This window comes from Erinaceus europaeus, chromosome 15, assembly GCF_950295315.1.
Source record: "Erinaceus europaeus chromosome 15, mEriEur2.1, whole genome shotgun sequence".
Classification (NCBI taxonomy): Eukaryota; Metazoa; Chordata; class Mammalia; order Eulipotyphla; family Erinaceidae; genus Erinaceus; species Erinaceus europaeus.
Window position 1 is genome coordinate 22,522,966 of NC_080176.1, and position 20,805 is coordinate 22,543,770.

Consider the following 20,805-nt stretch of genomic DNA (forward strand, 5'->3'; position numbering starts at 1 on the left):
GATAGAGACAGAGAGAACTTGAGAGGGGAAGAGGAGGGAGAGACAGAGAGACACCTGCAGCCCTGCTTCACCACTTGTGGAGCTTTACCCTGCAGGTAGGGGTGAGGGGTCTGAACCCGGGTCCTTGTGCACTGTAATGTGAGCACTTAACCATGTGTGCCACCACCCGGCCCCATTTTTTTTCATTGCCACCAAGGTTATCACTGGCACTTGGTGCCAGCACTATGAACCCACCACTTCTGGTGACCTCTTTTCTCTTCTTATCTTTCTTTTCTCCCCTTTTCTCTCTTTTTTCCCCTTTCTTTTACTTGATAGGGCATAGAAAAATTGAAAAGGGAGGAGGAAAGAGAGAGAGAGGGAGAGGCCTGCAGACCTGCTTCACCACTCATGATGCTCCCCACCACCACCACTGCCACCACAGGTGGGGCTAGGGGCTTGAACCCAGTCCTTGCATACTGTGATTTTTGTGCTCAACCAGGTGCACCACCACCCACCACCACCACCCCTTATTGCTTTTCTTATAAAGATCAGTTTCATCTCTGCCGCGAGCACGGACAAGGCCAGGCATCACCGCAGCAGACAGTTCTGACAGTGGAGCTCAGCCCTCCAGCTGCACCTCTGGTCTCACTGCTCAGCCTCCTCCCCGGCTAGTGTTTTCTCACGTCTTTGTGAGTCTGTTTGCTGGGGCCCTGGGGGACCTGTTCAGCAGGTGGATTACAGGACTCACCTGCCTGGGACTCCAGGTCCAGTGCTTGCCCATGGGGCTGCAAGTGCGCAAGTGGGGCTCTGACTCCTTCCTTTCTCTCTTGGGTCAAATAAGTGCATCTTTAAAATAAAATCAACAGGCGGAGGGTAGATAGCATAATGGTTATGCAAACAGACTGTCATGCCTGAGGCTCCAAAGTCACAGGTTCAATCCCCCGCACCACCATAATCCAGAGCTAAACAGTGCTCTGGTTAAAAAATAAAAACAAATAAAATAAAAAATTAAAATAAAATCAACTGGGGCCAGGCGGTGGTGCACCTGGTTGAACACACACATTACAGTTCTCAAGGACCCAATTTCAAGGTCCTGAACCCCACCTGCAGGGCGAATGCTTCACGAGCAGTGAAGCAGGACTGCAGGTGTCTCTTTCTCTCTCCCTCTCTATCTCCCCCTTCTCTCAAATTTTCTCTGTCTCTAGCCAGTAATAAGTAAATAGAATTATTTAAAATAAAATAAAATGAACATGATTTGTTGGCAACAGGATTCAAGCAAAGCCTCTTGTGCCAACTATTTGGGGGGCTAGAATGGGGCACCATTTAACCTCAGTCTGGGTTTCCCACTGGTGAGGGGGTCAGCGGAGCCCCCATGCCTCACAGGCTGCAGAGGTTTCAGCAGCTGCCAGTAACCAGCTGGACACATGAGTCCTCATCCTCAGACCCCACTGGGCATCGGTGGATGAGTGCATTTTCTTGGGAAGAGAGACTGCCTTGCTCCAAGCCTCTGACAGAAGGACAGATGACCGTACTCTCCTTACTAGAAAAGGTTTCAACACCTGGCCAATACTGGGAGCCCACAGGGGCAGGACAGTTACTTCCTCCTTCGAGAAGATGAGCCATCCCTGTGCAGGGCTTTGCTTACTAGGGAAATGGGAATTCCTTTGCCTCGAAGATCAGAGGAACAGAGCTGGAGGGGAGGAAGAAGGCTCTGGAAGGTCTGATGGAGAAGCTGTCGTTCCTTCTCAGAAGCTCCTCCACCATGGGCAGGCGTCCTGGAGGCCCCTCTGTCAGGACCCGGAGAAGAGGCCTTGGCAAGACTCCAAGGAATGGCGAGAGCAGGCAGCCTAACAGCTCTGCACAGGCCCACGGCCTCTAGCCTGCGAGTGAAAGTCTTGCCCAGTCACCACCCACATGGAGCTACATGAAGGGCCATGGCTGAGTCGCGGAGCTACATGAAGGGCCATGGCTGAGTCGCAGCCCGGCAGAGATGAGCTCAGTGCCTCTTAGTTTCTTTTCCTCCAGGGTCATCGCTGGGGGCTCGGTGCCGCCACTATGTATCCACTGCTCCCGGTGGCCATCTTTTCCATTTTATTGGATAGGACAGAGAAATTGAAAGAGGATGGGGAGACAGAGAGGGAGAGAGACAGAGAGACACCTGAAGACCTGCTTCACTGCTCATTAAGTATCCCCCTGCAGGAGCCGGGGGCTCAAACCCACATCCTTGAGTGGGTCCTTGTGCTTAGTACTGTGTGCACTTACCCAGGTGTGCTACCGCCCAGCCCCCTTTGTGTTTACTTTCTCACCTCCTGCAACATCTTCAGTCTTCCTTTTAGGAGGGGGAGTCTGTAGAGCAGGCCTCCCGGTGCTTCCAGGGCTACCTCCCTGCTGTGACTCCCCATCTCAGAACTCCTCACTCACTCAGGGCAGTCGCATCAGCCCTTCAGAGCACCAGGCAGGTTCAGTCCTCAGCAATACCTCAAGTCAGTGCTTCAGTCTCACGAAAATAAACACATTCTTAAAGAAAAACAGAGCTTTAAAAAAAAAAGCTTACTTGTGGCATAAACTGTGCCACCCTCCCAGACTGTCGTACCAGGGTGATCGAGGGCAGGGTGCAGCCACCCCACCACCCAGCCACATGGCACCTCACTGTCCCAGGCTGAGCCCCTACCCCCAGCCCACCCCTGCTTCCCATGTGGAGCTGACGGCAAGTGTCCCAGCACAGTGAGCGGAAGGGTGCTGTTTCTCCATCACGTGGTGTTGCAGGAACCTGTTCCCACTCCAGGGGTGCACACCCAGTCTGCTGACAGGCCTCCCAGGGCTGGACACCCGCCTTGGGCTCTTGACAGTGAAAAACTCGACTGTGACAGCTGCTACCAGGTCTGCACCAGAAAAACAAAGATCCGGAACCATGGAGGGAGTTCTGGTTTTAGCTTTCTAGGGCACTGGCGCTGTTGGCCAAGCAGCTGTGCAGCCCACACTCCCATCAGCTCGGGCCCTCCACAGCCACAGTCCTGCACGGCCTGGGACCCCTCCACAGCCCACACTCCCGCCAGCCCCCCAGCCCCCTCCACTGCCCACACCCCTGCCAGCTTGCCTGCCCCTGACCCCTCCACAGTCCACACTCCCACCCGGCTGTCCATTTCCTGTGGGACCCCTGCTCCCGGTCAAGGCTGACCCTGCATCCCCTTGTCCTCAGTGCCACCCCAGCTCTGTGTAGGGCAGCCTCTCTCCACGGCAGCTCCAAAGCTATCACCTGGAAGAGGCTCTGGGACCCAGCTACAGGGAGAGGCAGTGCCCGCACCCCCCGACCCCCTGCAATCTGCAGGGTACACTCTGTGTGCTCAGGGAAGCAGTAGCAGTAGGGCTGCTCTCCAGCAGGGAGCCAGGCCAGAGCCGGCTCATACACCCAGCTGGTGCAGCTCTCGCTCCCAAAGCCTTTCCTGGAAGTGGCTTGATTGGAAGCAGCGAAGGCTCAGCCTTCTGCCCAGCTGGCGTTGGGCTCCAGAGCAGGGCAGCGCTGGTAGGCCCGCCCTGGCAGCCCCTGTGGAGCCTGTGGGCTGGCGGGTAGCAGGCTGGAAGCTCCATGCAGAGCTCCACAGTCAGCCCCTGGTGGCCCCTGAGAACCTGCAAGTGCTGCGGAGAACTCCAGCCTTGAGGCACCATGCCGGGCCTCGGGCGCTGGCCAAAGCCCCTGAGTCCACGGGCACCACATGCCCATGGCTGCCCATGGCTGCCTGGCTGGTCCTCTGTGCGTGTGCTGCTCCCTCCACATAGCCCAGCGGGGGCCTCTTCCTGGGGGCTCCCACCCATGGAAGGGGCCTGAGCCCACTCCCCACCAGCAATGGGAGAAGCACTGAGCCCCCGGAGCCTCAGCCACACTCTGCTTCCCCCTGAATGTGGGCACCAGTGCTGCCAGGGTCCTCACCCCACCGCCCACCGCACAGCCTTCCCAGGCAGAGGGGCCTGGCCTATAGTTCTCCCCACACCTGCAGGCGCTGCATCCTCATGCCACCCCAACCAGAGCCACCGGGGCACAGGCAGGCTGCCCACCATGCACATGGGCCATGGAGTGAGGACCTGGCAACACCACTGACAGCTGGCAGGGGCTGTTGGACTTGGGGCACAGAGTGGAGTTTAGTCCCTGAGCTCTGGTCAGCTGCCCGGTGACGCCCCCGCCACAGGCAAGCTGGAGGCAGCACACACATAGGGGCCTTGGTGCAGGCGGCCCTGGCAGCTGGCAGCAGCCACATTCACTTGCTGTCCTTTCAGACTCCCCATGGAAAGTGCATGTGTCTGATGTCGGCCCCGAGGTGACGAGCATGGCGGTGCACGGTCTGACGCCTGCACGTACCTACCAGTTCCGGGTGTGCGCTGTGAACCAAGTGGGTAGGGGCCAGTACAGCACTGAGACCAGCAGGTGAGCAGGTGCGGGCCGGGAGGGGAGGAGAGGAAAGCATCAAGGCTCCCAGCCCAGGGCAGAGAGGGCAAGGGGAGGGGGGGCTGATGGCTACTGGGGAAAGTCTGAAGGCTGTGGGGGTATTTGATGCCCATTGTGTGGGGTCTGAGGCCTGTGGGGAAGGGGTTTGAGGCTCACAGGCTGTGGAGGAGGGTTCTGAGACATGTAGCCATCTGAGGCCCATGGAGAGTGGTTGAGGCTCATGGGCGTCTGAGTCCTGTGGGGAGTGGTTGAGGACCATAGCAGGGGAGGGGGGTTTCTGAGTCCTATGGGGGTGGTTGAGGCCCACGGGAGGGTCTGAGTCCCATGGGGGGTATTTGAGGCCCCCACATGGGGGTGAGGCCCGTGGGGCTGCTCTGACAGCAAGCCCTGTCCCAGGATTGCAGCTTACACCTCCAGGCCTGGCTGCCAGCCCTGCCATGGTGGCAGTGGGGGAGCTGGTGAAGCTCCAGACAGGCACCCCCACCCTCTGCAGCAGGTGGTCTCTAAGCTGAGAGAACCCCAGTGTCCCCAGGTATCCCCTGTGTCCCACTGTCACCCGTCCCCATGCAGCCACTCTGAGACTCAGACCTGACGTGGAAGGGGCCTGGCACTCAGGCACCCTTCCTGGCCCATGCTCTTGGGGCTCCACTGCCAGCAGCTGCCATTAGTGGCTGTGTGTTTAAGTCAGGGTGGGGGTGCAGAAGGTGCAGAAGGTGCGTGTCTCCCCCAGGCCCGCACAGTTGGCAGGAGGTGCCATGTGTCACAGAGCAAGGCTTTGGTGGGGGTCCCCTCCCCTAAGGCCACCCAGTGGCTCACCTGGTTAAGTGCTCACATCACAGTGCACAAGGACCTGAATTCAAGCAACTGCTCCCCTCCTGCAGGGGGAAAGCTTCACGAGTGGTGAAGCAGGGCTGCAGGTGTCTCTCTGTCTCCCTCTCTATCTCCCCTCCCCTCTCACTTTCTCTCTGACTCCATCCAATAATAAAGTAAAAAAAAAAAAACATTAAACAGAAGTGCATCTCTTCCAGCCCTGTCCAGCTGCCCCCCTGTGGACAGGTGTCACTGTCCCCACAACCCCGTGGGTCAGCAGCCCTGGCACCCCCTCTGGGCTCCTGCCCTCTGTTCCCCCACACCCCCCACAATTCGATGCTCTCCTGCCTCCTTGCCTTTCAGGCTGGTCCTTCCAGAGGCGCCACCCAGCGCCCCCCCAAAGAACATCGTGGCCAGCGGGCGCACCAACCAGTCCATCATGGTCCAGTGGCAGCCGCCCCCCGAAACAGAACACAACGGGGTACTGCGAGGCTACATCCTCAGGTAAGTAGCCCAGCACACAACCTCAGACATGAGGGGAGGGTCTTGGCAAGAATCAGCCATCCGGAAGCAGCAGGGGGGCTGCAGGGGCACCCTCTTCGGGCAGGCTCCCTGGAAGTTCTGGGCCACAGGCACCCAGGAACAGCCCCCAAGCTGCTGGCAGAGAAGGGGGTATGGCCCTGGGACCTGGGGGCTAGGGCTGAGTATTTACACCCTTTGTTCTGTTTAAAATATACCCAGGGTGGAGGGGAGGACACCAAGCATGAGCCCTCCTTCCAGCCCCGGCTCCACTCGCACCATGGATAGCAGCAGAGCGCTGCGCAGGTGGGGAGCGCTGCTGTAGGACCTCTCAGCTCAGCCTGTGGCCTCTCCTCCTGAAATAAAATCGAGATGAGGAAATGCCTCGGGGAAAGTCACCAGGCAGTAACCGGGACTTGAACCCAGGTCCTTAGGCACTGTAATGGGTGCACTCAACCGGTTGCGTGCCACCTGGCCCACACCATTTTTTAAAAAAATAAATGAGATTTCTGTGCTGTGCAGTTCCAGGGGCCTCAACCAGGGGCAACAATGCCCAGCTCAAGAGCCAGTGGACATAATGGAGGCCCCCTTCAGTCCAGGGTAGGGGTGGCGTAGGGCACAGCTGGCAGGGAAGGACTGAAAGTTGGCATGGGGGCTGCTGTCTGCCCCTGCCCTGGCCCCTCTGACAGCGGGATCACAGTGGCCAAGGAGTCTTGTGATTGGCCAGCCCACAAGCAGGGTGGGAGAGAGAAGGCGTCTGTATTTGCTGGCCTGACATCAAGGCAACCAGAGCGCAGGGTATGTTCCCCAGAGCCGCAGGGATCAAAGTTTGTAGACATGAAAGTGCCTTGCCCACAGGAACCCAATGGAAGCCAGCCTGGCCGGCCCAGCCTGCCCACCCCCAGCTCTGCTCTGCTGCATCAGGGAGGCTGCAAGGGGACACAAGCCAGCATCACAGAACCCACAGAGAAGGAGGTGGCCTAGAGGCACACACAGCCATGAATTATTTATCCTAATGGCCCAGCATTTCCTTGAGACCAACACACAGGGGGGGGAATCCTCTACATACATGCTCCCTGCCATTTCCCAAGAACCATCATGCTCCTCCTAAGATGGTCCCCTGGGCAACGCAGCCCTGCGGTCACCGGGCTAGGTCTGCCCTGCCCCTGCAGCCTCTGTGACAGCCCCTGCTGGGACACCTGCCATGCCTGGGCCCCTGTCCACCCCTGCCCCTCCTGCTCCCGAGGTGGCATGGCCTCTGGGCGGGCTCTTCGCTGCCTGTGATGTGCCACCCAGGCCTGGGGGTGGGGGTGTCTCCACTCCAGCTGCCACGTCCCCTCAGGGTGCTGTCAGCCCCAGGACTCGGCGCACAGCCAGGCAGTGGGTGTCCAGGCCCGGCTCTGACACCTGGCCCTGCCTATGAGCTCCCTGAGAACTGGGTGGCACACTCTCCTTAGCCCTTCGGTTGGTCTATCTGTCTGTCCCTCTGGGCTGCAGAGGTCCAGGCCTGGTGTCACTCCCCTGGTGTCCATGGATCCCCAGAGGGACCCTTCCTGCTGAGGACACTTCTGGGGTCCCCTCCATGCTCCTTGCCCAAACACAAAGCCACTTCTTCCTGAGCCATCAACACTTTGGGCGGAAAGGAGACACACAGGGAAGTTGTGGGGAGCTGGGTGTCACTTCTCCTGCCTCCTGTCCCATGCCCCTGCCCCCGCCCCTGGGATATGAGGATTTCCTTAGACTGAAACGGGACATTGCCCTGCCAGGAGAGCCCCCATATCTAGTGGGCAGCGTCCTGCATCACATGCTGCCTGCTGTCCCCAGAGAGCACCCACAGTCCCCAGTGTCCCCTGCAGAGCAGCTAGTCAGGTCGGAGTGCTGCTGGGCAGGGCTCTTGCCTCGCCATGAGTGGCCCGGCACCACATGACACGTGTTCAGGCACTAGAGGAAGCTCTGGAGTCTCTCCCTCACTCTCTGTGAATGAAGCAGGGGCTCCCGGGCCAGCAAGATCTCTCACCTGGGAAACATCTGCTCTGTGACACAGGTCTGGGCCCACCCACCCTAGGCCTGAGACTTAAGGGAGCTTTGGTGCAGGGCTGTCTCTCCCTGGCTCCCTTTCAGTGTGAGAGAGTCAGCCCAGAGCAGCGAAGCCTAGGCAGCAACAACCAGAACACAGACAGACAAAAATAATCTAGAGAAGCAGGCTGGGAAGTGGGCCAATCTGAGTGCTGCCGTGAGAGGCCGTGTCTTCCTCAGGGGACAACGACACCAGCCCGGCTCTGCCCACTACTGGGCCTCGCTGAGAGAGCAGGTTGTGTCCTGCCCCTGCAGGGTGCCCCCCAGCCCCTGCAAGCCGGACTCTGGGTTTGCTCCCGGCCTCCTCCAGCGGGTGGTGCAGGAAGGGCCACTCACTGTGTCCCGTGGTCCCGCAGGTACCGCCTGGCCGGGCTGCCAGGAGAGCATCAGCAGAGGAACATCTCGAGCCCCGAGGTCAACTACTGCCTGGTGACGGAGCTCATTGTCTGGACGCAGTACGAGATCCAGGTGGCTGCCTACAACGGGGCCGGGCTGGGCGTCTTCAGCCGCGCAGTAACTGAGTACACGCTGCAGGGAGGTGAGTGCCGGCCTCAGGTGCTGTGCTGACCTGGGAGTGCTGGGCTGGTCTTGGGGTACTGGGTTGGTCTCGGGGTGCTGTGCTGACCTCAGGGTAAGCCAAGTGTGGCCAGAGCTGTCAGAAGCTGAAGCCAAATGCAGCACCGGAGGAGTGCCTGGGAGGGGCCTGTAACCTCAGAAGCAGCTGCCCCCTCGGTGGGTCCATGAGACTCAGGGAAGCAGCATGGACCCGATGTTCTGAGCAGGGTGTGCTGGCAGTGAGGAGACATAGACCTGCGTGACATGGACACAATTCCCAGAGAGCAGGAGTGAGGGGACCCCATTTATTGATGTCTGGCCCTGGGGAGGGGGGCAGGGGGGAGTGGACAGCTTATAGTCTCCTGTGCTGCTTCTGTGATCTGTGCTCAGCAGCTTACTGGGGCTGAAACTACTCACTCAGCCCCCTCCACTCAGCCCCCTTCCACTCAGCCCCCCTGCATTCAGCCCCCCTCCACTCAGCCCCCCTCCACTCAGCCCCCCTCCACTCAGCCCCCTTCCACTCAGCCCCCCTGCACTCAGCCCCCCTCCACTCAGCCCCCTTCCACTCAGCCCCCTCCACTCAGCCCCCCTGCACTCAGCCCCCTTCCACTCAGCCCCCCTCCACTCAGCCCCCTTCCACTCAGCCCCCTTCCACTCAGCCCCCCTCCACTCAGCCCCCCTGCACTCAGCCCCCTTCCACTCAGCCCCCCTGCACTCAGCCCTCTTCCACTCAACCCCCTGCACTCAGCCCCCTCCACTCAGCCCCCCTCCACTCAGCCCCCCTCCACTCAGCCCCCTTCCACTCAGCCCCCCTGCACTCAGCCCCCTGCACTCAGCCCCATCCATGCTGCCCCCCTCCAGGCAGAGGGCCACATGACCAGTGGTCTCTCTGTTGCGTGCTGGACCCCAGGCTGGCCATTCTAAGGCTTTGTCAGCATCCATCTTGTCTGTTTTCTGGAAGCTTCAGCCACAGCCCCAGGAGGAGGAGCTGGGTACTGGGAGGCACCTTGGCTTGTGGCATTGTCATTGCTCTAGGCTGCAGTAAATAGACCCTCTCAAGGCAGATCCCCACAGAGACACACAGTCTCCCCACATTAAAAGCCCTCTTGTGCTCAACCGCCCGCCTTCTCTGCACTCACTGGTGTGGCGTCTTCACTGGGCATTTCACTGCCACCAGGCCCTGACCCCACAGTGGTTGGGTTTCTCACTGCCCACTTCTCTGCCCAATTCCTGCCGGGGACCTAATGTGCCTTGGTATTACATGCTGTTATTATCGCCCCTTATTGATCAGCTGTCTGCCGTTGTCCCCAACTCCATTAATCCTGCCTGAGAACCAGCGGCCGCCCAGCCTGCGGGCCAGCAGGATTGTAAAATGCCAGGCCTGCAGCAGGGACAGACGGGCACAGCAGTTCCCGTGACACATCATGAGCAGACTCACGAGCAGACGGGGATGCCGGCAGTCTTTGATTAGTGGACTTAATGAAATAACAATAAATCCGGAAGCACTTAAAGTGACGAGTGTCACTGGGTAGCCCAGTGGACTGGCGTATCAGCACTCCAGCCTCTGCGGGAGGCAGGGGAGGGGTGTGGGGGCTTGGGAGGAACCAAGGGCTGAGTCACGGGCTCCTGGCTGCATTGAGAATGGGGGCATTGGGTTTCAGGGTGGGGGCAGCACAGTCCCCTGTTGTGAAGTGAGAGGCCCTGCCTGCCGCCGGCTGAAGGACACGGGTCATCTGTTTAAGTTGTGCTATGTAGTTTTCAGAATTCGTTTCATCTGCGACCTCGAATGTGCCTCTGTTGCTCAGTACAGGGCTCTTTCCTCATGGTCCCAAGGTGGCTGCTGCAATGCCAGCCACCCCATCCGCATTTTTAAAAAGCAGGAGGAAGAAAACACAGGGCCGTGCTTCATGCCAAGGATGCCCATGTGAAGAACCTTATTGGCAGTCTCATCTGCTGTGACTGGTGCCAGGGAGCTCTCTGTGCCAGAGGGGCTGTGCTGTGCTCTCCCATGGACGCACCTCTCTGTGTCCAGAACTCCAGCACCAAGGGGCAGGGAAATTGCAGACTCTGCGGTGGGTAGTTCAGCCTCCTGACTGCAATGACGCTGGCCAAGGCCTCACACCAGGGCGTTCAGCATCCAGACAGAAATGGTCGGGGCAGTTGGTCACAGCGGCCGCAGCCTATGCCCCAGCCCTGCCTGGCAGCTACACCAAGACAAACTGAAGCTGCACCCGCCGTCCTTCTTGGGCCCCTGCTCACAGGCTGCAGCCCAGCTGCCGGGTGCCCAGAGACCCGCAGGGCTCCCTGGGCTCCAGGAGCTGAAGGAACAGTTAAAACACTGTTTCCCTGTTGGTGGGAAAGAGAGACTCGAAAATGGTTTGTCAGCGGCTGGGAAGCAGGCGGGTGTTAGAGCAAAAGCTTCAGTGTTCTATCGAAGTCGGGACTGCCAGGCCCCAGGAGGAACCAAGGGCCACCCAAGTCCACACGAGAGCTGACCAGGGTTTGGGCCGCACCAGCAGCCGGCACCTTGGGCTTGTCTGCTCTGAAAGAGTCCAGGGCACTGGGCTCCTGCAGCCTTGCTGGGTCCAGGATGTGTCCACCATTGAGAGAGAACTGAGCAAGTGGGGAGGACTGAGGCAGCCACCCTCCCCCGTCCTGGGAGGGTCACAGAAGGCGAGCACAGGGCAGGGTGCAGAGTCCTGCTACCCATCCGCCGAGCACAGCGTCACCAGCGGCTTTCCTGTCCTTCAGGGACCCACAGGCATGGCTGCAGCCGCCTCCCTGTGGGGCCCAGGGCAGATGGCACCACACACCATCACTGTGCCCCTTGGGCTCGCTCTCCCCCCGCCCCCGCTCTTCTTTATCATTTTTCTTCCTGTAACAGGTGTATGAGTGCGCTCACTATTGTGATTAATTCTGGCTCAGAACATTACCCTCTAATGAAAGGGAGCTGTTTCATATCTAAAGAGAAATGAAGAAAACATTTGGCGGTTCACGTTCCTAAAGCATCCATCAGAGCTCCCAAGTGCTTGGTGAGGTTTTCGGAAGTAAGGGTTATAAATGAGCTGGGTTTGTGGTGGAGGGGACCCCTCCACATGACACAGCAGTGCTGCACCAAAGATCCCCCTCAGCCCGACAACTCCTGGGCTGACCCCGCAGGACCAGAAATGCCACACTGAGCAGCCTGTCAGGAATGGGAGTGGCCGAGTGAATTTGGCCATGTAGACCTTTCTGGAGGGGGAAGGCCAGAAAGACTCCACAGCCTCGGACAGGCTCCAAGAATCCAAAATGAGTAATCTGTATGATAGCAACAGGATGCCCAGTGTACTCAGACAGATTTCAGTTCACAGATTCTCAGACTGGAAGTCAATAACACTTTTAGAAGGCTGTTTGTTTGTTTGTTTTTATTATTAGTGATTTAATATTGATTTGCATAATGATAAGATGGCGGGTCTAATTCCACACTGCTCCCAGCAGCAGGGCTCCTTGTCCCCATCCCCTCCATGGGGAACTCTGAGGCTCTCCCATTCTAGGAGACTGTTTTAAGAATGCCTGGGACTCTGTTCAACGCTTCTCCATCAGGATCCTTAGCAAAACACTTAACTTGCGGGGGGAACAGGACTTGCTCCAAACTGAGCTTTATTCCTGAGTGAGCTGTGAGACTCCATCAAGACACTCCAAATGTGAGACATCGGCGCTACAGCCTCGGCACAAGTAGGTGGTCACAGAGGCGTGAAGATTATTTATTGCTTTTCCCCACAGTTGAAAGAAACGTCCTCCTTGCTATTAACCAGAATGCAGATAATTCAGTCTCTTGAAATTACACTTGAAAGGTGCCTTGTTTCTCTAGGTGAACAGCTCTAACTTTTATTCCCTGACAAACACGGTTCTGAACGGCTCTTGTGATAATGTGAGTGGTTTTGGATTCTGATCAAATGTTTTTCATACCAAGTATTTCAAAATAATGGGCTCTTCTGAAGCCCCGTGCAGATCTGCTGTGGCTCTAATGACTTCTCTGGAGAGTTCGAAATCTGACTCTTTAGAGTCAGAAAACCAGTGACACGACTTCCACTCTGTCTCAAGCTTGGATCTTTGCTTGGGATCTAGTGTGCATGGTTAGACGTTCACTAGTGGGGAAGGTGCTTGGAGTCTGGGCAGGGTGCTTCCTTTGACTCAGATGCTCAGAAGGTTCTCTTGGGGGCCAGGCGGTGATGCACCCGGTTAAGCACACATAGCACTAAGCACAAGGACCTATGTAAGGATCTGGGTTCAAGCCCCAGCTACCCACCTATAGGGAAGAAGCTTCACAAGCAGTGAAGCAGGTCTGCGAGTGTCTCCCTTTCTCTCACTCTCTCTCTCCCTCGCCTCTCGATTTCTCTCTGTCCTGTCCAATACAAAGTAGAAAGGATAAAATGGCTGCCAGGAGCAGTGGGTTCATAGTGCTGGCACCGAGCCCCAGTGGTAACCATGGAGGCCAAAAAAATTAAAAAAGAAAGAAAAAAAAAAGAAAAGCAGGTTCTGTTGTGTGGGGTATCAAAAGCTTGTCCTCCCGAGATCCGCACAGGGAACCCCACTGTCCCCAGACCATGACAGCAGTGGGGATACAGAGCTGCAGCCACAGCCCTCACCCACCACTTCAGACAGTGACAGGCTGCAATTTGAACGGGAAATAAGGAAGAGCCTGTGTTGTGTCTATGCTTCAAGCCTGACAGTCCCACCAGGTGACCTGCAGAGCAGCTCTAGCAGACAGTCCCATCTAGACAGTGCCCCCCCCAGCCCCCATCTGCCATGTCCATTGAACCCCTCTAAAACACGTCATTGTCAAAATCATAGTATTGTTTCTTATCTTTTTTTTTTCTGGTCAGCCATAGATATTTTTTCCCCAGATTTAAAACACACACACAGAGAGAGAGAGAGAGATAAATGGAGTGAGAAAGGGAGGAGAGACACACAGATGATGCCCCCATCTGTGTAGCCTCCCCATGCATGGTATTTCTGTGTGATGTCAAGGCCTGTGTGATGTCCTCCTGGGTAGTGTGACATGTACACTCCACTCAGCGAGCCTCTGGCCCCCGTGATGTTTCTATGTCTTTCACCAAGCAAACGGAAGGGTGACTCTGAACTCTTTGGGGTTGTAAGTGGTTCTGACAGGTGGGAAGCCAGCTCTCTGCCCTGCCCAGTGGAGCCCCCTACAGGAGCCGGGGCATAGCCTCACTGCACAGGACAGGAAGCCCTTCTAGCTGGTGGCCTACTCGTGGCCCCGCCCCTCAGCCTGGCCTCTCATACCAGGGCATGTCTGGCTTTCCTCACACCAGAGACCCTGCCCAGACACCACCCCCACCACCACCCCCAAGCCTGCCAAGGGCATCACTCTGTGCTTTCTTGGGGGAGGCCATTAATCTCATCACTTCCTCAGCTGGGTGTGGCTGTGTGCAGGGGAGGCCAGGCCCCAGACTCCAGGTGTGGCCGACTTAAGGCAGCATCTCCATGAGCCAGCTACCACCTCCCCAACTGCTGCTCCCTGTGGTCCACAGCACCCCAGTGGCACATCCCTGACACCCAGTCAGGCCCAGTACTCATCTGCACAGACATGTCCAGGTGAGCCTACTGGGTGGGTGTGTCCAGGCCCCCTGACGTACAGGCCCCTGGGTGTGTCCAGACCCCCATCCATGCAGGCCTCTGGGTGCATCCAGGCCCCCATCCATGCAGGCCCCTCTCCTCTTACGCCCTCCCTGTTCTGAGCATCTCCTCAGAGGGTCAGCCTCAGTGCAGCTGCTCACACCTCTGCCTCTTCTCACTCCATCCCCTTCTGGACCTGATGTGTCTCTGTATGGCCTGTCCCTGTAGCCCCTGATGGCGTCATTCCTGACTCCTGGGCATCACGGCTCCTATTCCCTCTGCCCACGGACCCCATGCTACTGGTCACACACACACAGTTATGGGAAGAATTTGAACTTGGGCTGCCAGGGATGGTGTAGCCAGCCCCTGTGCTCAGCCAGGTAGCAGGCCCCTGGCACCCACTCCCCGTCCACACCTGCCCACAGAGCCTTTCCAGGGAAGACGTGAGTCTTGGGGAGGGGTGCCAGAATTGTCCGCCTGGCAGTCTTGCTGCATCTGACTCCTTTTCCATGCTCAGGGAGCTCAGCTAACTTTAAAGTCAGCTCTTGAAACTGGCCGCCAGCTCTTCAGAATGTTTCGATTCAGTCAGGTTGCAGAGTAGAAAAAGCTGGAGACGGGGGAGGTGGTATTGGCCCATTCTTTTTATTACATTAAAGAGCTAAAGTTCTGAAAAATTCATGACATAAATATTAATTGGATCATCTCAGATCCAAAATATTTCCCCAAGTTAATTATTTGAAACTGTCAAGCCCTGTGTCCTCTCTAATGAGTTGATTCCATCATGTTGCCTGTTATCTTAAAACATTTTTATGATTATTCCAGAAGACAATGATCCGTTTCTTACTGACTGAGGATCAGATCTTCACAGTTCACATGCCTGGGGTTCGGGAAGGTGGGCAGAAGAGGAAGGACAGCGATTCTCCCTGCCTGACTCTCCCTGCCTGACTCTCCCTGCCTGATTCTCCCTGCCTGATTCTCCCTGCCTGACTCTCCCTGCCTGACTCTCCCTGCCTGACTCTCCCTGCCTGATTCTCCCTGCCTGACTCTCCCTGCCTGACTCTCCCTGCCTGACTCTCCCTGCCTGATTCTCCCTGCCTGACTCTCCCTGCCTGACTCTCCCTGCCTGACTCTCCCTGCCTGACTCTCCCTGCCTGACTCTCCCTGCCTGACTCTCCCTGCCTGACTGACTCTCCCTGCCTGACTCTCCCTGCCTGACTCTCCCTGCCTGACTCTCCCTGCCTGACTCTCCCTGCCTGACTGACTCTCCCTGCCTGACTCTCCCTGCCTGACTCTCCCTGCCTGACTCTCCCTGCCTGACTCTCTCCCTGCCTGACTCTCCCTGCCTGACTCTCCCTGCCTGACTCTCCCTGCCTGACTCTCCCTGCCTGATTCTCCCTGCCGGATTCTCCCTGCCGGATTCTCCCTGCCGGATTCTCCCTGCCTGACTCTCCCTGCCTGACTCTCCCTGCCTGACTCTCCCTGCCTGACTGACTCTCCCTGCCTGACTCTCCCTGCCTGACTCTCCCTGCCTGACTCTCCCTGCCTGACTCTCCCTGCCTGACTGACTCTCCCTGCCTGACTCTCCCTGCCTGACTCTCCCTGCCTGACTCTCCCTGCCTGACTCTCTCCCTGCCTGACTCTCCCTGCCTGACTCTCCCTGCCTGACTCTCCCTGCCTGACTCTCCCTGCCTGACTCTCCCTGCCTGATTCTCCCTGCCTGACTCTCCCTGCCTGACTCTCCCTGCCTGACTCTCCCTGCCTGACTCTCCCTGCCTGACTCTCCCTGCCTGACTCTCCCTGCCGGATTCTCCCTGCCTGACTCTCCCTGCCTGACTCTCCCTGCCGGATTCTCCCTGCCGGATTCTCCCTGCCGGATTCTCCCTGCCGGATTCTCCCTGCCGGATTCTCCCTGCCTGACTCTCCCTGCCTGACTCTCCCTGCCTGACTCTCCCTGCCTGACTCTCCCTGCCGGATTCTCCCTGCCGGATTCTCCCTGCCGGATTCTCCCTGCCGGATTCTCCCTGCCTGACTCTCCCTGCCTGACTCTCCCTGCCGGACTCTCCCTGCCGGACTCTCCCTGCCGGACTCTCCCTGCCGGACTCTCCCTGCCGGACTCTCCCTGCCTGACTCTCCCTGCCTGACTCTCCCTGCCTGACTCTCCCTGCCGGACTCTCCCTGCCGGACTCTCCCTGCCGGACTCTCCCTGCCGGACTCTCCCTGCCTGACTCTCCCTGCCGGACTCTCCCTGCCTGACTCTCCCTGCCTGACTCTCCCTGCCTGACTCTCCCTGCCTGACTCTCCCTGCCGGATTCTCCCTGCCGGATTCTCCCTGCCGGATTCTCCCTGCCTGACTCTCCCTGCCGGACTCTCCCTGCCGGACTCTCCCTGCCTGACTCTCCCTGCCGGACTCTCCCTGCCGGACTCTCCCTGCCGGACTCTCCCTGCCTGACTCTCCCTGCCTGACTCTCCCTGCCGGATTCTCCCTGCCGGACTCTCCCTGCCGGACTCTCCCTGCCGGACTCTCCCTGCCGGACTCTCCCTGCCGGACTCTCCCTGCCGGACTCTCCCTGCCGGATTCTCCCTGCCGGATTCTCCCTGCCTGACTCTCCCTGCCTGACTCTCCCTGCCTGACTCTCCCTGCCTGAGTCTCCCTGCCTGACTCTCCCTGCCGGATTCTCCCTGCCGGATTCTCCCTGCCTGATTCTCCCTTCCCGGATTCTCCCTGCCGGATTCTCCCTGCCGGATTCTCCCTGCCGGATTCTCCCTGCCTGATTCTCCCTTCCCGGATTCTCCCTGCCGGATTCTCCCTGCCGGATTCTCCCTGCCGGATTCTCCCTGCCGGATTCTCCCTGCCGGATTCTCCCTTCCCGGATTCTCCCTGCCGGATTCTCCCTGCCTGATTCTCCCTGCCTGATTCTCCCTGCCGGATTCTCCCTGCCGGATTCTCCCTGCCTGATTCTCCCTTCCCGGATTCTCCCTGCCTGATTCTCCCTGCCTGATTCTCCCTGCCTGATTCTCCCTGCCTGATTCTCCCTTCCCGGATTCTCCCTGCCTGATTCTCCCTGCCGGATTCTCCCTGCCGGATTCTCCCTTCCCGGATTCTCCCTGCCTGATTCTCCCTGCCGGATTCTCCCTGCCGGATTCTCCCTGCCTGACTCTCCCTGCCTGACTCTCCCTGCCTGACTCTCCCTGCCTGACTCTCCCTGCCTGACTCTCCCTGCCGGATTCTCCCTGCCGGATTCTCCCTGCCGGATTCTCCCTGCCTGACTCTCCCTGCCTGACTCTCCCTGCCGGATTCTCCCTGCCGGACTCTCCCTGCCGGACTCTCCCTGCCGGACTCTCCCTGCCTGACTCTCCCTGCCTGACTCTCCCTGCCTGACTCTCCCTGCCTGACTCTCCCTGCCTGACTCTCCCTGCCTGACTCTCCCTGCCTGACTCTCCCTGCCTGACTCTCCCTGCCGGACTCTCCCTGCCGGACTCTCCCTGCCTGACTCTCCCTGCCGGACTCTCCCTGCCGGACTCTCCCTGCCGGACTCTCCCTGCCGGACTCTCCCTGCCGGACTCTCCCTGCCTGACTCTCCCTGCCTGACTCTCCCTGCCGGATTCTCCCTGCCAGATTCTCCCTGCCGGACTCTCCCTGCCGGACTCTCCCTGCCGGACTCTCCCTGCCGGACTCTCCCTGCCGGACTCTCCCTGCCGGATTCTCCCTGCCTGACTCTCCCTGCCTGACTCTCCCTGCCTGACTCTCCCTGCCTGAGTCTCCCTGCCTGACTCTCCCTGCCGGATTCTCCCTGCCGGATTCTCCCTGCCTGATTCTCCCTTCCCGGATTCTCCCTGCCTGATTCTCCCTGCCGGATTCTCCCTGCCGGATTCTCCCTTCCCGGATTCTCCCTGCCTGATTCTCCCTGCCGGATTCTCCCTTCCGGATTCTCCCTGCCTGATTCTCCCTGCCTGATTCTCCCTGCCTGATTCTCCCTTCCCGGATTCTCCCTGCCTGATTCTCCCTGCCTGATTCTCCCTGCCGGATTCTCCCTTCCCGGATTCTCCCTGCCTGATTCTCCCTGCCGGATTCTCCCTTCCCGGATTCTCCCTGCCTGATTCTCCCTGCCTGATTCTCCCTGCCTGATTCTCCCTTCCCGGATTCTCCCTGCCTGATTCTCCCTGCCTGATTCTCCCGGCCGGATTCTCCCTTCCCGGATTCTCCCTGCCTGATTCTCCCTGCCTGATTCTCCCTGCCTGATTCTCCCTGCCGGATTCTCCCTTCCCGGATTCTCCCTGCCTGATTCTCCCTGCCTGATTCTCCCTGCCTGATTCTCCCTGCCGGATTCTCCCTGCCGGATTCTCCCTTCCCGGATTCTCCCTGCCTGATTCTCCCTGCCTGATTCTCCCTTCATAATTCTCCCTTCCCATTTTCTCCCTTCCCATTTTCTCCCTTCCTGTTTCCTCCAGAGTCCTAAGCAGAAACGAGGCTTCAGGGTCCCAGGCAGCTCTGCTGTTCCATCACTGGCAGTTCCAAAAGGATCTGGCCCCTTGTGTGTGAAATCCTGGGGGCATTTGGGGTTGCATCCTACCCACTCCCCAGACTATGTGGACTCAATCCACGTGGCCAGTTTAGGCCATGGGGTGTGAGCTGAGATCACACCCCTTCTGGAGGGGACAGCTAGTGGCAGTGAGCTGTCTTTGAGCAATAAAGGCCACAGAAGAGATTGGCTTGGGGCCAGGTGGTGGTGCACCTCATGGAGCGCACATGTCACAATATGCAAGGAACCTGGTCCAAGCCCCTAGTCCCCACCTGCAAGGGGAAAGCTTTGCAAATGGTGAAGCAGGGCTGCAGATGTCTCTCTGTCTCTCTCCCTCTCTACCTCCCCCTTCCCGCTCCATTTCTGGCTGTCTCTATGCAAAAAAAATCAGTAAAGATAATTAAGAAAGAGAGACAGAGGCCTGTCACTTGGCCAGGCCCCTACAAGTGAAGGGCCTCGAAGGTGGCACTTTAGATGTTAATCACCCTGGGGAAGGGTACAGGTACCACTTAGCAGTGAGGGAGGACCTGAGTCCCCAGGGACCCCCCCCCACCGTCCCCTGTGCCCCCACTGAAGCACTCCGTAGGGCAGCTCCTGGTGAGGAAGGCTCCTCCCTCAGGGAGTGCTGGGCCCTGTCCACATGCTCTGAGTCACTGCTGACAACAGTCACTAGGAAAGGAAGATGGGGGTACTGAGCATGGAGGAGGGCTGAGGAGAGGCTCCCAGAGAGGCTGGGCAGCGAGCAGGCAGGAGTGGGCTCAGACGCGGGTGGCGTGGAGTCCAGCAGGAAGCAGACAGAACCCGTCCACCAAGCCAGGCCAGCCAGACTTACCAGCCTGCATTTATTTTTTATCTTTTTTTATTATTGATGATGATTTGATATTGATTTATAAAGTTACAAGAAAACAGAGGTACAACTTCCCACTGTTCCCACCACCAGAGTTCTGGATCCCCAATTCCTCCCTCCATTGGAAGCTACAGCAGTTTTCACAGATATGGGTTGACTATTATTTCTACAACTTTCTGTATATATTTGTATATATTTGGCCTCTCTCTTTCTCTCTTTTTATGGAGGGGGTCCTCATCTTCTCTTCCTTTGCAAGTCACACATACACCTATTACTACATCCAAATGTCTCCCGTTTCCTTCCTCTCTCTCCAGTTCCTGATGGAGAGCCCTCTGGTCATATTCCCCTATCATTTCTCCCCCTCTGGGAGTATAAATCAAAATTCTTTTGGGGGGTATTGATTTAATAATTATCAGCAAGACTATAGGATAAGAGAGGTATAATTCCACACAATTCCCAACACCAGAGTTCCATATCCCATCCCTTCCATTGGAAGCTTTGCTGTGCTTTATCCCTCTGGGAGGATGGACCAAAGATCTTTATGGGGTGCAGAAGGTGGAAGGTCTGGTTTCTGTAATCGCTTCTTTTTTTGTGCCTCCAGGGTTACTGCTGGGGCTCGGTGCGTACACTACAAATCTACTGCTCCTGGAGGCCACCTCTTCCCTTTTGTTGCCCTTGTTGTTTATCATTATTGTGGTTATTATTGTTGTTGTTGTTGTTGTTGTTGTCATTGTTGGACAGGACAGAGAGAAATGGAGAGAGGAGGAGAAGATAGAGAGGGGGAGAGAAAGATAAACCCCTGCAGACCTGCTTCACCGCCTGTGAAGCAACCCCCCTGCAGGTAGGGAGCCGGGGGCTCGAACCGGGATCCTTACACCGGTCCTTGAGCCTTGTGCCATGTGCGCTTAACCTGCTGCGCTACCACCCAGCCCCCAGTAATTGCTTCTTTGCTGGACGTGGGTGTTGGCAGGTGGATCCATACCCCAGTCTGTTTCTATCTTTCCCTAGTGGGGCAGGGCTCTGGGGAGGTGGGGTTCCAGGACACACTGATGAGATCATCTGCCCAGGGAAGTCAGGATGGCGTCATGGTAGCATTTGCAACTTGGTGGCTGAAAATGCATTAAGATATAAAGCAGAACAAATGGTTTAATGACCTAAAGGCCAGAATATAGCAGATAAGATTTGGGTTCACCATTTTGGAAAAAGCTAGTAGGTCTATTTTAGGTATATTCCAAGGGGCCCATGACTTCACTAGTTTGCCTGAGCCCAGCAGCTCACATGCAGGTGGACCAAAGGTATTGTCTGGGGAAATGGTGTCAGACTTAGAAATAGGACTAGAAAGCTGGATCAGGGAAACGAGTAGCTCCCAAATATGAGAGAAATATATAAACATTGTTAACTGTAAACCCCATCGATCTGATCTGGGGCCCATATTCAAC

The 20,805-nt window shown here is 57.6% G+C and overlaps 1 protein-coding gene across 1 annotated transcript in view; it reads left to right on the forward strand.

Moving 5' to 3' along the window:
- The window catches only part of SDK1 (sidekick cell adhesion molecule 1), a 486,407-nt gene that overhangs the window by 414,296 nt on the left and 51,306 nt on the right, over nt 1-20,805 (forward strand). Inside the window, exons 15-17 of the mRNA XM_060173224.1 lie at nt 4,252-4,399; nt 5,594-5,734; nt 8,182-8,363. Coding sequence (XP_060029207.1) covers nt 4,252-4,399; nt 5,594-5,734; nt 8,182-8,363 — 471 coding nt within the window. The remainder of the gene's footprint in view (nt 1-4,251; nt 4,400-5,593; nt 5,735-8,181; nt 8,364-20,805) is intronic.